Here is an 18724-nt window from a genome sequence, read left to right as displayed (position 1 = left end):
CATGTTCTGCCAGCAAGCAGGTATACAAGAGGGTGGGAGGGAGCACAGACAGGAGAGCTGACCCGAACTAGCCAAAGGGTATTCCATACCATAGGATGTCATGCTCAGTATATAAACTGGGGGCAGTTGGCTGGGGAGCTGGGGGATTTCTGCTCTGGCATCAGTCAGCAGGTGGTGAGCAACTGCATTGTGCATCACTTGTCTTTTTGGAGGGTTTAAATTTCTCTCTCTTTTATTATATTAATTTCCCTACAATTATTATTGTTATTAAAATATAATTTTCTTTTGTATTAATTATTAAACCATTCTTATCTCAACCCACAAGTCTTGGGTTTTTTTTTTTTTAATTCTCCTCCCCATCCCACTGGGAGCAGGGTGGAGTAAGCAAGCAGCTGTGTGGTGCTTAGTTGCTGGCTGGGGTTAAACCACAACAAGAGACAAAAAAGATGGAGTTATGAAAACATTCAAGAGAAGAAAAGGCATGAATAACAAAGCTCATGCAAAGTAGTAAAAAGTAATATATTTCCTAGACTGGACACAGAGGCATTCTAAAATAAATTTTTGAAAAAGGGGAATAGAACGGAAGAGCTAAAATGGTACAAAGCATTTAGTAAGGAACTTAGTAAAGGAAAAAATTAAAAGGGTACCAGAATGAAGCTTAGTTACAGAAAAGCAAAACTGTGCTTTCAGATTTAAGCCTCCCATTACCTGCATTCCATGGATTCATTTTATTTTTGCTTAAATTTAGATTGTCACTAAGAAATATGATGTATCTTGCACACTCAGAGACATCTGATTCAGTACTGCAATGTCCGAGTCAAAATTTCTTCCCATCTTTATGCAAGTTTTGTTAGAAACTGAGCACAGATTAAAATGGAGACAAAGATTAAACACTAGAGAAACTTGTAGAAATTATAGCAAGCAGAATCACCCAATAATCATGAAAATATAGCATTCAAGGATCAAAGTCCTATAACAAGGAATGCATATCCATTAAAAAGTTAGAGCCAGGAAGCTAGCAACAAAATTAAGAGCACAAACAATAATATTCTGATAGACAACGAGAGAATAATAAAAGGGCCCAAAATGCCATTTTAGTTGGCCAAGAGATTCAAAAGCAGAACAGTATCAAAAAAACTGTAGATGGAAGACTTCTGTATACTGACATAAATGATTGTACCTTACAACCAACCCTACTCATTTCTAGTATATTAACTAAAACCACTTTTGACTTGAAAAAAAGCAGAAAAATTGAATGCTAGATTTATGAATTTCAAATCTAATCATCATGTTTTCCGGTGTTTCACATGAAAGAGTACTTTTACCAAGCTTGACATATGTCTTCATACCACTACATACAATAAAATAAATAAATAAATAATATGGAGAGTTCAGTCCAAAGACAATTTTCCTCACAAAGGCTTCAGTGATATTTCACAAAACAATCCTACCTAGAAGACTGTGATCACCATTCTCAACCCAATATTCAGTTATTACTTTCCAACCAGCAGATAACCAGCCACCATTAAAGTAACTTGATAATTGAAAACGCTGTCTATAATGCTTCTGCAGACTAAATGTAACCATATATTTAGTTATGATCATTTATTATTGGTCAGATTTGAGCCCCTTCCTGTATTGTCCCCTCTTCAGCATCAAGAAGAGGTTCAAGCAGTGCAATTTCTCCTGTCAAAAGGGCACCATTTATTACAAATTGACATATTAAGCCGCAGGCTCCAAAGCAGTGTAATTTAAAACTCATTCTAAAAGAGGAGATTGAGTACTATTTTTTTTTTGTTCAAATGTTAAAGTGATTAGTTTGATATCACAATGACATAAACTTTGGACCTGTTCCTCAGAGAATATTTTTTTCTTTAGCTAAAAACCATCTCACTTGGTAACTCCCTGATTAAGTCCATAGTCCACTGGACAGAGGTTATTCAAAAGTACCATATATACAAGTTTTCCCAAGCCATTTTGTGGAATTTGGTGTTCTATATTGAGGCAATTTTAAGGAGGAAAAAAAAAAAATCTTTCACTTTAAAGAGATAACATTGCTTTATTAAAAATGTCTTTAAAATACTGAAGTGCCAAAGACTGTATGAAGCCCACCTGCTCTTCTGTATGCTCCTCTAGGCCTCATCAGCATTTTAAAGACTTACTAGATGTCTCCCACCTGGTTCTCTTCATTTCTAGCTCCACAGGCAAGCCTGAGATCACATGGCATCACAACACAGGAATATTTCTATCACGGTGAGCAAGAACTACCATATGCAGTCACAGATACTGTTAGAAGCAATCCTGAGGTTCATAAATTAACCATTCTAATGGCATCAAGCACTCAAACAGTTTTAACATGTAAAAAAATGTGCTGAGTACACTTAGCATTTTGCACTGGAAGAACTCTAAAATAAGTATCAAACACTACACACTGGAGTCTTTAGGAACTGGTATATTCATCAATGTATGAGGAACAAGGACTTTTAACAGCATCAGAACTCAGGCTATCTCCTGCTAACCCAGGCTGTGTTCAAAGAGGTATGCAAATATCCAAGACTTGCCATTTCCTGAAAATGGTTTCTTTATGAATATAAACTCTTGTCCAAGAGCAATAGCTCTTCCTCCCTTTTGCTTTGTTTAAACATGGCTTTTATTTTTTTACTATATAATTAATATATATATGAATACATATTATCTTGCCCAACTACATATGCTGCATGCTTCAAACAAAAAGTTTGTTATTCAGAGATGAACTTTCTGAAGAAAATTTGGGGAGTATCTTCTCATCCTAGCAGTTCTCAGTTCTAACAATTACAAGCACACTCATAAGAATCCAGACCAGGTGAGGGGGCAAGAGGAGTGCCCTTTTAAAATTTTATTCTTAGAAGAAAAATATAGTCATTCCATCCTTATGTTCTGGTAATTCTCCACATTACCCGAAAAAAATTTACATTCAGGAAAAATAGAATCACTTCTGACATCAGACTATTCAGATGGATTAGATCATACTTGGTCACATTGCCTTCCCAATGCCCCAGTAAGCTGGATAACCACTATCTCACAAACCCATCAAGCTGACCTGTCCCCAAAAAGGAAGAAAGGGGAAAAAAAAAAAATAATAATTTTTCAAAGAGCTTCCAAATATAACTACAGCCAAGCAGAAGAATGATGACTTGGGGGTTATTTTTGACATTTAGTCAATGTTCACCTGCGGGAGAACCACAACTTCAAAGACAAAAGGCAAGGGATACAAAGAGGGAAGAAGCTATATATTTCAAAGAAAAAAGTGTCTGAACGAAAGGCAACTAAGCTGTCTGTCAAATGAAACTGTAATAGGCTAACAGGCTTCCCTTTCTACTGTTGCCTACTATCCCTATCCCATTACACCTCACATTGACCAGACACTTTGAGAGGGAAGCTTGAGTGTTCCCCTCCTCCTCCTAAGGTGACCTTCCTCTGGTTATTTGCTGTCCCCACTGCACTCCATCCATTAGACTGTCTCGGTGCAGAGAAGTCACATCCTTATACACACTCACTAGAACCCAGACCCCAGTTCTGAATGAGGTTTCTAAGCAGTAGTATCCTGTAAAGGCATTTCTCTGAAACAAGGACACAAAACTAACCTCTGGACTAATTCTACACTTACATTTTTTTCACATCAAAAAGCTGTACGAGGTATTTTAGCATAATTTATTGGAAGTCAGTACTCAGGAGTAAGGGATACTTTCTACACCCTAACAGTCTCTCAGATACAACAAAAATGAGTTCTGCCTACCAGTCAACTTTATCTACTTTTTACTGTAAGACTTGTCCACAATAGCTCATGTCACTCATTTTCATTTTGACAGAAGCTACTGAGATTGCATTTTTATAAGCTATGGAAACTAAGAAAAAAAGGTAATTCAAATGTTTAGGACAAGAAGCAATTTCAAAGTATAAACATTTCTCGTATCTGTACTCTTGTAATATTACTTGGCCTTTGGGGGGGGCGGGGAAGGGAAACAACAACTCAAATGCTGCCATACAGTTCAACTAGGAGAGAATTCCTAAATATATATTTATTAATTATTATTAACAACAACACCCCCCCAAGATGCCTTTTTAAAGCAAGCAGAGACTGTAAATCTGATTTTGGCAAGCCATAAAAGCCTTTCACCTTAGGAATGTCCTAGAAGATTTACAAGAAACTTGGCTGTGAACAATGGGACAAGCAGATAATGTTGACCTTATCATGTTCTTGGAATATTTGTTAAACAATGCTTTGTTCTTCTATTACACAAATAAACAAGATAGAACTAGTTCAAGCTGCATGAACATGGATTTCACTAGCTGTTGACATAGCAAAACAAGCCTGAAATTAGGAAGTGAAAGATGTTTCAGGCCTGTGAAAATAAACGTGATTTTGTATGCAGTGCTGGGTTTTCACACATTTCCTACCCATTCTTTTAATCAGATGTCAGCTCTTCTTTCTAAATTCATATTTCTTTGGGAGAGGATTAACAGATATTTTGACAATAACAGTACTTTAAAAGCATGTTAGTTTTAATTGTCTATATGAATTTCTGTTACATAAAGTACTCTAATTTCTTTCTAAAGTGAAAGCCTGATATACGCAACTCAAAAACAGAGAATGGTATGGCAAATCAGACTCTCAACAGACAAAAAGCAAATAAGTAGGTGTCTTGACCTCTTACATAGCACAGTACCTGTAAAACAATTACTTCACTTATACTCGACCCTCTTTATATATGTCTTATATGTACTGGCATAAAGTTTTTGCTATAGTTTCTGCTACAGCTACATAAGGACTGACACATTATCTTGCACAAACTTTATTTAATCTGTATCTCTTACATCCAGGGCACAAGTATACCTACCATAAATTGTCAGTTATTATTCACAGGTGAATACAGTAGTAGTAGTACGTATGTGCACACATACATATTTATAAAGTAAAATATATGTAATCACATGCAAATATATATGGGATGAACATACAGACTAGAAATACAAAACTCTGTGCTGGGCCCAAGGTCATCTAGAATCACCTAGCCAAAGCAGACCACCAAGGGACTGCATTTAACAGTTCATAGTAACTTATTTGGAAACGCTCTCTCCTCACTATAGCTACACTGAAGTTCACCAGTAGGACATCCCACATTTTCTTTTGCTTGTTTTGTTTTGCAACTGATTCAGTCACTGTACTGAAGGTAATTCTCAAGCCACAACAAGGACATTGTTATCAGTGATGGGTTTCAAGGGTTCTTATGTCCCTTTCAAATGAAATGAAGCAAGTCCCAAAGGTCAGGATGCCAAGGCTCACAATCAAACTGACCAATTAAAAAGATGGTATGGAAATTCTGTAATAGCTGAATAATATTTCTATCACATGTTTGAAAGTAGAAGGTTACAACAGGTATTTTTATGACTTTTACAACCATTATATCTTAGGGAAGGTTAATTTCCCCATTTAAAAATAAAAAAGCTATTACAAAGAAAAGCATTGTAGACTAGAAACAAAAACTTATTGCCAAAAAAAACAGAAAAAACTCATCTTTATTAATTACATCAGGTACTTGTTTCTTCTGCTGTAATGAGCACTTAACGCATTTGCAGTCTGCAAGGGCTAAATACTGCTTATAAGCAACACAAATAGGCACAGGTGGGAGGGAAGTATTTGCTTGTGTCTCACTTCTCTTATTTTTTTCCCCCCCCTCCTCATCGATTCCTCTTTAAGAAAAATTTACAACAAAGGTCATTCTTATGTAAAGCAAAGCAAGCGGGTGATACTGTAATAACATCTGTATTTTTCTCCTTTGCACAGAATGGCCAAAATTAAAAACAGAGCCACCATGAAGCACACAATACCTCATTGAATTACTCTGTTAAAACAAAAAATCTCACCTGTGCAGACATAAATTTGCACTAGTCTTTTTAGCATGGCCTCTCCCCACCCCTGTTATTGTAAGAAAACTTACACTAGTCTTAAGTATTACATTTAAATTAAAAAAAAAAAAAAATCATTAAGAAGATTAATTAAATTTACAATATACTCTTTCACCATGCTTGGAAAAAAAACATCTTTTTAATCTATCAAAAGTACTTGAACTAATATACTTAAGGGACAAATAGACTGGCTATGTATTTAGATTCAAGTTTCAGGTAAAGAGGTTTTAAGCCATTTTTGAGTTTTTTTAAGTTCAGAATAGGTTCACTGGAATATGGAAAAAAGTCACAAAAAGGTTTCCTTCCCTCTTCTAAGTCACAGTCAAGAAGCAGGTCTAAACAGTGTAACTTCTTGAGTCATTCTTATGACCACCCACTTAATTTTCTTCACTACAAATACACATGAAGTTCTAAATATAAAGTATTTTCAAGGCAGGTAAGTAACAATTTTATGGCGCCACAGAATCTAGTTTTATTTATCAAAAAATTTTACAAAGCTGGAGATCTTTATATCACAACCCAATGCGTTTGGAAAATTCAGTGTGGTCCTGACCAAACTATCCAAAAAACTTATTTTCCAAGTGGTTTTCAACTTAACATCTGCAGTTCACAGTTTTATCAATCACACAAAGTAAGTCTCAATTCCAGGATGAGTTTAACCACGCAGAGAAGAAATCTGTCCAGAAAATTGCCTGGTTGTATTGAAATAAGCCATGCAATTTATCTTTCCTTCCCAAATTTTTACATCTACAAATAATCACTCCTTTGTAACTTGCATTGCCAGTTCTTGTAAAATTGCTATTGCTCACAGTGATTTCTTTTTTCCCCTCTTCTGATACTTGGGAAAAAACAAAAGGAAAGAAGTATTACAGAAGCAGAACTGAATAAGCAAAAACGCACAAAGCCAACCAACCGCAAGAGTATTATTGATGTTGGTTACCCAGTAACTTAAATACAACTTCAGTAATAACTAGTACAGGAGTATCCTATGTGATGAATTCCATAAACTTATTAAACAAATGGTTTCTCACTCTTCAGATCTGAAAACAACAAAAGAAAGCAAAGGATATATTTCACTATGGACAAATACACAGAAAATAAAATGATTCCATTTCAGGAGAAGCACACAGGGAGTACACAGTTAAATTCTGACTTGTGAGGGCTGGGTTGCCATTCATTTAGTAAACCATTCATTATTACTGCCCACTCTCAGCAGATAAATAACAGGCATGCTCCCTACAATATCTTGATGCTCATGAGCCTTTTTCTATATATAAATAAAAGACATGCCAAAAAACTCTTAATCAGTGTTCTCTCCGTGGATGTTCATGCTCCACTTGACACTTCACATCCTAAAAAAAGAAGGCCAGCACAACAAACCTGCACACCATTAGGACAAGCAACTCAAATACCATCTTAACACAGAACCGCACATTTTCAAAAATGCGTATGCAGTTCAGTGGGTATGGGCACTTTTTACTAGTTTCACTTCCAACTTTACAGAGTTTAGCAGAAGAATCTGTTATTTTTACCTAAAACTGTAATATTTTAAAACTTTTCACCTTAAGTATTTAGTGCAGCATATCAGACAATGTTCTGAACCATACTGGATCCAGAAAAATCAAGGTATTACAGACCAAGTTCTCTGGTCTGACAAAGGTAACTCACTCCACCTGCACAACAGCTGGCCATGAAAACTGGAAGCACTGAAGTTTGCCGAGATGTTTTTTCCCATCTCTAAGGTATAATTCAGCAGTATTTATACTTATTAACACTTATGGGCATGATTATGATAATCTCAACTTCAGATATGGGAAAAAAAAGTCTGTTTTTCTTGTTGGGTTTTCTAAAGGTTAAGTCCACCACTTCTTTCCAAAAAGGCAGAAATTAGCTTCAGTACCTTTCACTTCTTCTTCTTAATCCTTCTGAACAATCCCGTAAAGTTAACATACAATTATAAAATGAGTAACAGCAACAAAAAAAAAACAAAACAAACAAACAAAAAACCCCAAAATACTGAAGCAGTTGAGAATGTTTGTTAGCAGTTTTAAATCTGAGGGGGGAAAAAAAAAAAAAAAAAAAAAAAAATCAATTAACAACCTTCTGAGGAAAAGGAGAAAATAAAGGAAGATGAATGTGTCTATAGGAAACACTGTTACTATTTTTATGACAAAATAGCTCTTATAGAAAATTCAGAGACCATAAAAAGAGTTACTGAATACTGCACTTCTCAATCATTCTTTTCTCCCCCAAAGAGATCTTTTTCTTATTCATTGGGGAGCTCTAAAACTTTTGATAAGTTAGGTCGTATCAGGCAGGGAGTACTTCAGTGATATTAGGAATTCAAACTATTTCCCTCAAAAAAAAAAGAGGTCAAAAGAGGAAACTTACAAGAACACACTCTGAAAGCACTTCACTGTAAGGCAAACCTCCTTGACTCTTACCGAATGGTTTCCCACCACTAATGGGCTTTAACATTTCTGGGTATGTAAAATCCAAAAGTTTGGCACAGTTGGATTTTGAACTCCCAATTGCTGCAGTTTAAGAAATCTTCCAACATGGGCTTACTTAAAGGATTCATTTTTTTGGAAGCTAGCATATCACCAGACAGGGCTGTAGATAAATGGACTTTGCAAAACCAATCTAATTCTGGGGAAGCAGCTCTAGGGTACTTCGCTCTGTGTCCCACCTTTCCAGCACTGACACTGCACCCCTGCTGTAGAGCCAGATGAACTTAACTGTGAACACTAAACAGGACAGGAAAAAATAAGTTTCTTAATTCTTGCATTTCTGTCTGTCCTACCCCTATCAAACTCAAAACCAGACTATGCAGACAGGAAAGGTAAGGTTAAAAATACTCAAACGTCGTGCACTGAGAAACTTTGCTGTGCCTCATTTCATCCCTCTCCAGCCCAAAACGGAAGGCAGGAAGGGTGGGAAGAAAAACACAACAACAGAAGTCTGTTTACAAAACAAAAGCGAAAAGGAGAAAAACCAGCAGTAATAAAAGGCTTTAGCCTTCACGAGATACTGCGGTTTTTCTCCAGCATAAACATCACCAAGGGGTTTAAAGGCGACTTTAAAACCTCACCACTAAGGCACAGGATTTCAAGATCTGCTTCAAGCGTGACCCGCAAGGATTTCAATTACCGGTCTGACTGCGACCGAGTGCTAGCACTCCCTTCCACAGCAACCCGCGCGGACCGGCTGCCGTTTATGTAACCTTTCCCCAAATCCACCATGTTCCTGCGCGGCCCGAGCCCCGCTCCGCGCGGCGTGGGGGCGCCTGCCGCCGCCGGGCACCGCACCCCCGCCCCGCCCCGCCCCGCCGCTGCCCGCACCCACCCCCGGCCGCTCCGCCACCGGGAAGTTTCGCACGCCGACCCGCCGCCGCCGCCGGGCGGGAGTGCCGCAGGCCCGCCGGGGAAGCCCTTCCCGGCAGCGCCGCTACGGCCCGACGGCGTTCCGCCCGGCTCGGCGGGCCGGCTGCCGCCGCGCCTGACGCAGCCGCTGTCGGCGCCGGGGACCGCGGCGGCGCTCGGGGCGCGGGCCCGGCAGAGACGGCCGGGCCCCGGCGGAGGGCTCACCGTGAAGGGCTGGTCGTGCAGGCTCCCCACGGAGAAGCAGTTGTCGCCGGGGTTCACGGCCCCCGTCAGGACCTGGTGCAGGTTCATGGCGAGAGGAGGAGAAAGAGGGTGAGGAGGAGGAGGAGGACCAGAGCGCCGCCGGCCGCGACCGCTCGGCCGCCCCTCGTCCCGGGGGCGGTGGCATTCCGCGCCGGGCGGGGCGGGGCCGGGCGGGGACCCCGCCCACCAGCCGCGCCGCTCCAGCTCTCGCGAGAGCGCGCCCCGGCGGCGGCGGCCAGCGGCACCGCCCCCCCGGCAGCCTGCCCCCGCCCCCCCCCGGCTCCCGCCGCCGCGCATGCGCGCCGGCTGCCAGAGGCGGTGCCAAGGAGGGGGGGGCGGGCCGAAGGGGAGGGGGAGTCAAAACTCGTCTAGCCCGGCGCTCCCCTTCCCGCTTCTGTGGAGCGGGCGCCTGGTACTGGGGCCCTTACCCGGGTCCAATCGCGCCAGGTGCGTCCCTTCTAGCCCACATCATTTCAGAAGTGGAGGGGCTCAGCCGCAGCCTTTCCACAGGCCGTTACCCCACAAAGCATCTGGTGTTTGGAGACGTGGCTCCCTGAGGCTTGGGAAACGAAGACGTTTTCCTGAGATGCCAGATCAGCTGTAGGCAACCAGGTTTTTCACCTTCCTCATAGCATGATAAAGAAAATGGGAGCCATCTATTGTGGGTATTGTTTTACAAGCAATTTAAGAGTGGGATTAACGGAGGCTGGTTTTGTCCAATGAGATGAGATAAGGTGAGTCAGGCCCCAGCATGGCAGGTAGTGTAACCTAAATATTCAGATGACAAGAGGATCGTCAGATCTGTCCTGCCAGGTCACCTCAACATTTAAGTATCTCTTCACCTCTAAATGGACTGAAAGATTGAGGTGTCAATTCTCTCTGCTACACTAAAAGCTGTAGCTAGTTTTCAGAATACCACCAACTTCTCAAGCAAACTTCAGCATTACTGGTGTTTTCCCATGTAAATTACAGCTCCCACATCAACTTCCATTCTTACATTATTCCAGTATCGACTGTTAGAGCCTTCTGCACACCAGCTGTTCCAGGAAATAACCCAAAATCAAAATAATTTAATAATGCATAGTATAGGCATAACTTTGTGTATCGCATCCCACAATATTTATAAGGCGATACCATGTATCTGTCCATGGCAATGCCTTTTCTTCTTAGGTTACATTTCCAGTCTTTGTGTAGGGAAGGTCAACCTCTTACCCTTTCAGACTTGGTGTCTCACACATTATTTTAGTAAATATAAGCTTTGTGTCCTTTGAAAAGCACATTGAAAAGCATCTCACCATAACACTGGTTGCTGCAATAATTCATGCAAATGAAAGAAATATTTCTCCTGTTTTCTAAAGCCTTCTGATGTGAGAAAAAATCCATGAGATTTGGCACTGTGTGTATATACACATTCCTTCGAAGACATATGTTCTCATGGTGGTTATAAAGTGCTACCACCCTAATCACTTTTGTTTTGCAAAGGATCAAAAAGCTCATTAAATTGTCCTATCAATAAATAGTGATCTTACCCATGCCAGGAGTGCCGATCACTCATAAGTGATCTTACCCTTCTGCCAGCTGTAGAATCTCATGAAGAAACATCAGTGGATTTTTTTAACTTAACAAAAGTTATTTTCACCAGGTTCTATGCAAGAAAATGAATTATCTCTGAAAACAGTAAGAGGTCCTTATTTGTGATTTTCAGCACAGCTGTTTTCTTCTGGGCTCAGACTGTGAACTGCTCCAGCGTTGGTTGCAGCCAGCTGATACTTTCTCCAACAAAGACTGCTCTGGAATACACTGGACAGAAAAGGCTGGAGATCCTGCAAAACCGTATTGGTTCTTTAAGCCTTATGCACTCCACAGGTGCAGAGGACATAGGATTTGCAGTATAACCAGAGAGCAGGGTAACAGTAGACAACAATCCCAGACCCCAGTTTGAGGAAGGTGAAGAATTCAGGAAGAATGGGAAGCTCAAGATACCGAGTAAAAGAATGAAAGGAAGAGTTTTACCGATAGCTGCTTTTTAATCTGTATTTAATTACAACACAATATGATATGTTTACAACTGAGAGACCCTAACATTCTGATATGGTGAGAAAATATGGAACTTCTCATTTCCTAACTAGATTTGGTCTTTGTGGCTATACAGATTAATACATTTGTCTTACTTCATAACAGAAAGGACGTTATCTTTTATCCCCTCTTCTGTAGATAGAGGGAGAGCCTATGTAACGACATGCACCCATATCCCGGCTCCCATCCCCACGGGGATGGGGCACTACCTTCCCCCTCCCATATTTGCTGTCAGCAGTGAGCTGTAGCGCAGGAGCTCTCACTCCTCACTGCTGACTCCTGACACTGCTGCTGTGCCTCTGCCACTCCTCAGCCTCTGCGATGGCAAGGGCAGCCACTAGAAGTGGGACTTGGGCACACGTCCTTCAGATTGGTGCCCCCTCTCACTTCTCTTACAGCATCTATGAATTCAGCTGCAGACAAATTATGTACTGTACATTTTACTATAATATCGAAATGAATGCACTGTTGGACACTGACAAATTTAAACTCTGGCTTGTGCAAATTCATACTTTGGGCATTTAAAAAACTTAAAACGATCCAATCCAATTAAAAGTAAATTTATGCATTGTCTTGTTGACAACAACACAGAGTTTGGTTATGCTCAGAATTTCAAAACTTGACAGTTACTGGAAGGTTAAAAAAAATATCAGAAAGCTAGTAACTACCACAAAACTGTATCCTGTGTTTTTTGTTAATTTTACATATTTTTCTCAGTAAGCAGTTTTTTCCAAAAAGCCCTTTGTTTTGCCTTTCACACAAAAGTATCTAAAAAACAGAAAAGGCATTGAAGTTGCCCTACAGAATTGCAAAATACCGTCACAAGCTCCTTCTTGTTTTTTTTGGCCCCTAACCTCAGTAAATCTTTATTTGAGTCTTTCAGGAGCAGTAATTCTTCTCACAAGCTGCTGACTTCAGTCATTCACAACTGCAGCTGAACATGCTCACTCAGTCCTTGCCTTTAGCTTTTTAAAGGGGCACTATACAACATATTCTCGCTATCAGAATAGCAGCAGACAGGAAACACTATCACTTCTCAATATTTTAACATACAGTGGCTATGGCTGTTCTGAAAGTCTGCCAGAATTTCTGCGTTTGTGCACACATAGAAGAGCTTGGAAGCAAATGATTTACTGCTTTCTGGTTACTGACCAAAGCATTACTTTTTCAATAACAATGAAGCCTTTGAATGCTCCTAAAAGCAATGCCAAGTATGTACATACACATTTTTCATTAGTAAGTCCTGCTTGTATTTCTCTAATAAAGACCAAGAAAGTCCAAATGAGAATTTTAAATCATACTCCCACAAGTCTCTTCTAAATTCAAAATTGTACCTCTGCAAAGCAAATCCATATTAACAATATTCTTCAGTGTAATACAGTAGAAAAGCGATGCATATTTGTAAATTATTTCCCTTGCACAAGTACAATGACATACTTTGTGTACTTTCTGTACAATAAACATCCATGAGTCACTCATTAACAGCAGTAAGCTTACTTATGTCAATGATACACAGGCAGCTTTGAAAGAAGCTGGCATTTTAAGTGACATGTTTAGAGTTTGTCTACAGTATGAGCAAATGTTTTCTTCCTTGATTTCTTAATGATAAGCTACAGGCAGGTAGCATTTTTTTTTTCTTTTTTTTCCCTCTGAAATAATTTATCATGTGGAAGACATTATATTTTAACTTGCTTCTTACAAGAACAATGCACTGCAGCTGGGAACAACTGCTCCAGCTCATATACTCTTTGACCTTGTCTTTACTGCCCTTGATCTTTCTGCAGGGTTTCTTTGGTTTGTGAATACCCAAGGCAAAATCTGACCTTAGTGAGGTCAAGAGAAAAAACCCTTACTGATCTCCCCAAGATCTGGAGTTCCCCCTCTGTGCCCACACTGGGAATCATTTGAAGAAGTACCTGATTCTGTTCTTGAGCTTTTGTGACCTTTAGCGCTGCAAAAGGAGTCAAAGTGGCATTCTGGGAAAATATGAAATGCATAAATACATAAACATTGACATTTAGTATTACGGTCCCAAACAGTTGACCACTTTGTGAAACCTTTCTTTGCAAAAAGCTTGCTTTGTTCATGTCTTCAGTACCCTGTGTTTTATATTTGTAGCCTGCAGGTTAGAGTGCTATTTACTTTTTTTGTACTGTTTTCATTTGGCGAAAGACATTCTGTAACAGCTCAAGTTGCTGTCACATCTCTTAATGTGTACAGTGCTGTATATTCTCTACCACTTCAGTGATCTGATATAACCTTTTACTTGGTGAAGGAGATATATACTGACTGGTATCCTTTCTTACAAGAGATTAGTAAAGATGTTTTTTCAGTTCATCTTTTACTTGGCTTTTGGTGGTACTTCCATTTTATAATCTCAGACTGTCTTCAGTAGTAGTTTCCAAGGTAAAAGCCAACCATTATGAGATCCTTCAGGCTTGCAAATTAACAGTTAACAATTAACAAGCTTTTAAAATTTCCATTCATATTCAGAGTTTCACATTCATTTCACACACTGAGATGAAAGCTACTTTTGAAGAAAATCATGAAAGGGCTGCTGGATAATACATTAACTGTACACTCTTTCCCCATGTACTATAAAATATTCTGTAATGACTAACAATTTCGCAAATGGAAATTAGGATTTTTCCTTTGCATCATTTACTGATCCCTGTATCAGTAAGCTCAGCTTGTGCTCACCAGTTCATCTAGACCCAATGAGCTTGGTGGGAAGACTGAGCCAGGCCATTTGCTCCTACCTTCTGTTCACTGTTTCTTTACCCCTGAGATCCAGACAGTGGTGTTTTAAAGAGTGATTTGGAAAGCTCTAGATTTGGACCCTGTCTGTGGGGATGGTGTGTGTTTCACTCCTTCCCACCAAGGACCAGCAGGATCGGGGCCAGATGAGGGCGAGAGTGGGAGCGGGAGCTGAGGGAAGCTGAGAATGCTGAGCTGGACTTCGTCTCTTGAGCTGAAGGTGGTGGGGTGGCCCTGGGGAGGTTCCTCACGACCCCCCCATCACTCCCCCGGCAGGCTGTTGCCAGGCCATGGGGCTGCACCGCAGCAGGGCTGTGAGAGCTGGGAGCTGAGCTGCGCAGCCGCGGTGCAAAATACCTGCTGGTGGACTCTGCGGCGCATGGTTGGGAGTGATCTTGTGTGGCGTGTAGGAGTCCTGTCCTGCTGCAAATGCTAAACAGTGCTAACTTCCAGATGCATCAGTCAATTTTCAAACGTCATCAGTCTCGTTGTGCAGAGGGTACTTTTTGTGCCATGGTGCGATAGCCAGTATCCTGGAAATAACTGAGCCAGGCTGTCTCCACCCATACATAGATGCCTTTTTAGTTGGTGGCTGCTTTGCGTAGACCTGGGAGATTCCATCTGGCCTTGGAGAAGTTCCTCTGACAGCTCACTTGCTGGCTCTGAACTCTTAGACTGCTCATATTATTGTATATTGCTTCGAATTCAGATGAAAGGCTATTGAAATATACATTATGCAGTACCAGTTACCAGAAAGTATTTGTCCTTTTTATGTAAACCTTAAACTGTTCATTAAATCTATTATTTTCTGAGATACTGTCAATTTCAGATTGTGTATAATACCAAATATTTATTTTTTAGTTTACTATTAAATGTTAACTGATACGTAAATAAATATATAGACTCCACATTCATGTAAAGAATATTCTATTCATACTGCCAGCCTATTCTAATAAAGAATATTCCATTACATATTTTGAACTTTCACATATATTTTCCTTATCATATTTAATAGGGTGACACCCTTTATAGGTGTCACTATCAAAATTATAATGCAATTGCTTTACTGTTCCTTTCATGTTTCTATCAAGTGCTTGGATGTATATGATTCCAGATTCAGTATCAGCATATCTCCACAAATGAATTGCATACCAATGTTTATATTTAGGCCTTTAAAATGGCTTAAGATGCCCAACGGCTAGCCTGAAAAAAGAAAGTGATTTTATGCTATTTTTTCAAACTTCTATCTCCTTAAGGTTGTTTATGTTAAATTTTAACCTCATAGGAAGGCGGTGTGAGCTTGTGACAGAGGACTGGCTATTATCCCATATATAATAATACCTATACACAGATTTAAGCAGATATCCATTCAAGTGTTGGGAAAGAAAAATATGAAACACATCAGTCTGGTTTTTTCTCCTGTTCCAGTGTAACTCAAATATAAACCATTTTCCCCTTAAATGCATACACACCCTCTTATCTCACATCCACTTTGTGAGGTAGTCTCACTGGTTGTCCTTTCGCCAGCAGTACTAGTGGTATACACTGAAAGTTCAAGAGCTGTTTCTTTTTCTGCTTGCTACATTTCAATAATGGTGCCATGTTTCTCTTCTCAGGCATTCAGATACACATATGCAGGGTGCCTGACCAGTTAGGTATACTTGCTTTTGAAATATTAATATTACCTTCTTTATATAATTTTTATTCCTGAAAGTAGAAGAAAGCAAGAGCAACCAAATGAAGGAAAGCTCATCCTTCTGTTACTGCAAATTCCTTCCACCATTTGATGACATATTCATAGCTCTGTATAAAAGGATAACAAAAAAAAAAAAAAAAAAAAAAAAGGCACTCAAACAAATAAAACACTAACATTTCAGCCTGGTGGTAGATTTGCAGTCGACTGCTATATGCTGAGTAGAAAATGGCATTGCAGTTACTGATTTTGAATGGAACTAACCATACTTAACAAAGCTTGAAAAGACCTACTAAACATGCTGTCTTTCTCATCACTTGATTACCTGTATGCCATCTGTTTTTCTTTAACTGGTAATAATGTATTTGTGTCTTTATAAGAGAGCATGCTATTGAAACATCCTCCATCTTATAAATAAAAAATTGTATGATTTTTTAACAGTTGTTGACAGTACCTAAAATTTACACATGCACGTTTTAAGACATATTAAAGGGAGGTGGATTGTCTGTCTGCACCAGGCTTCAACTGTTTTTGCAACTAAAGAAAATAACTTTTTGACTGATTAAAAAACAAAACAAAACATCCCATCCATCATTTCCTTGTTTAAATTTTGCTGTGAGTGTAAAGTGTCACTGTTTTATGAAGACTGTGACATTCCTGAAACAGCATGTGGTTTTGTGATATAACCTGTTTAATCTCCCCAAGAGCAATAATGCTTTCTCGTGACTCTTCCTCCACCACATGTTTTACACTCCACCTCAATGGACTGATTTTATTTACTGCTGAGTCAATATTTACCACTTTGCTACTGCCTGCAGTAGTTTTAATCCCTGTCTGAACAACTGAATGGTACCAGGAGCTTTTTAAAGCATTTAGGCCTTAATCCTGTCATATTCAATGAGTTTCTAGTGAAAGTTAAGGGGGCTCAACACCCCAAATGAAATGTAGAATGAAAGTCTAATTGCAGAAGCCATATGTAACAGAGCAGCTCTAAGAAATATCACGTTTTTCCAATATATATTTTGATTCTTCTTGTAGTATAACATTAACTGTATGTGAATTTTAATATTTCATTGCATAGACTCATCAGGAAATATTTTTGCTGTATAAAGCACTTGATTTCACAGCTGAGAGCTGGTACTGGCAGTAGCAGGATTTCCTCATCTGTCCTAGCTCCTGTTAGCAGGCTGAATTGCAAAAGTGCATTTAAATGTAATATGTAGTGGGGGGGAAAGGGACTATGCAAAATAACTGGCAGAGAATTACCTTAGGTGTTTTGAGAAGATAAATGGCTACTTGATGTTGCTGATAATCACACATGGAGAGCTGTTTGGTGGAAGCTGGCAGCAGCGTCACTAAAAGGGGGAAGATGCACTCTCATGTTTACCGGGGCAGGCACCAGAGGCAGCTGCCTCTGGGGCAGTTTATGTGGGGATAACAACAGGGAAGGTTCTCCTGCCATATACAGATGGTAGTGAGAGGTATGCTGGCAATATTTTATTTGCCTAGGTGTCGTGGTTTAGCCCCAGTCAGCAGCCAAGCACTACATAGCTGCTCGCTCACTCCTTCCCCCTCCCAGTGGGATGCGGGAGAGATTTCAAAAAACTAAAACTCATGGGTTGAGATAAGAATAGTTTAGTAACTAAAAAAAAGTAATATAAATAATAGTAATAAAATATAATAATATTAATAATAATTGAAATTTAAATGAATAGAATAAGAAGAGAGAGAACAAAAACCCAAGAAAAGACAAGCGATGCACAATACCGTTGCTCACCATCTGCTGACTGATGCCTAGGCAGTGATCCCAACCCCTGCCAACTCCCCCCAGTTTATATACTGAGCACGACGTCCTATGGTATGGAATATCGCCTTGGCTAGTTTAGGTCAGCTCTCCTGGCCATGCTGCTTCCCATCTTCTTGAGCACCTGCCTGCTGGCAGAGCACAGGAAAGTGAAAGATCCTTGACTTTGGGTAAGTGCTACTTAGCAAATACTAAAACATCAATGTGTTACATTATTCTCACACTAAAACCAAAACACAACACTGTACCAGCTACTAGGAAGAAAATTAACTCTTTCCCAGCCGAAACCAGGACACTAGGCCTTGGTTACTACTGTTTATTGCTTGTATTTCAATAGCCCTGTAGGACTTAATCAAGCAATGGGGGAATACTGTGTGAGGCAGGGCATGTATAAGACCTGGAAGGTGCATTTCCACAGTGTTGTTATGCCCCTATGGAGCAAGCAATAGGACTTTTTCCATGCATGTGTGAACAGAAGGGATCCTGTTGTACCAGGAACATACACCTGAGACAGAACAACACCTAAGAGAAAGTAAGAGAAAAATGAAGTAACATCAGCCATCAAGAATCTGGTGTTCTACTCTGCTCTGATACACTAAATCATTTGTAAATACAGACTTAGGTCCAGGCTAGGCTGTTTCAGTCTTTTCCTCTATGTTATGTATATTTTCTTTTTGTAAGCAGTTTACTCTGCCAGGTTTTCAGGCAATGATTATAAAACACAAAATCTGCGTGAACCATACAGATGTTAAAATGCCAACAGGGCAAATAAGAAACAGCTGTGCAAAGATTTATTCAATAAATACAGTTAGCTTGCATGTA

The 18724-nt window shown here is 39.7% G+C and overlaps 1 protein-coding gene across 3 annotated transcripts in view; it reads right to left on the bottom strand.

Annotated features, from left to right (window-relative positions):
* Positions 1 to 9721, bottom strand: part of DMXL1 (Dmx like 1) — an 85127-nt gene extending 75406 nt beyond the window's left edge. For all 3 annotated transcript variants that reach the window (XM_032993278.2, XM_032993280.2, XM_032993281.2), the window contains exon 1: positions 9534 to 9721. In XM_032993278.2, coding sequence (XP_032849169.2) covers positions 9534 to 9620 — 87 coding nt within the window. In that variant the 5' untranslated portion in view covers positions 9621 to 9721. The remainder of the gene's footprint in view (positions 1 to 9533) is intronic.
* Positions 9722 to 18724: the final 9003 nt, after the last annotated feature.

The sequence above is a fragment of the Tyto alba genome, unplaced genomic scaffold, assembly GCF_018691265.1.
Source record: "Tyto alba isolate M040663 unplaced genomic scaffold, T.alba_DEE_v4.0 Super-Scaffold_13, whole genome shotgun sequence".
Taxonomy (NCBI): domain Eukaryota; kingdom Metazoa; phylum Chordata; class Aves; order Strigiformes; family Tytonidae; genus Tyto; species Tyto alba.
This window is presented reverse-complemented; position numbering and strand designations above follow the sequence as displayed.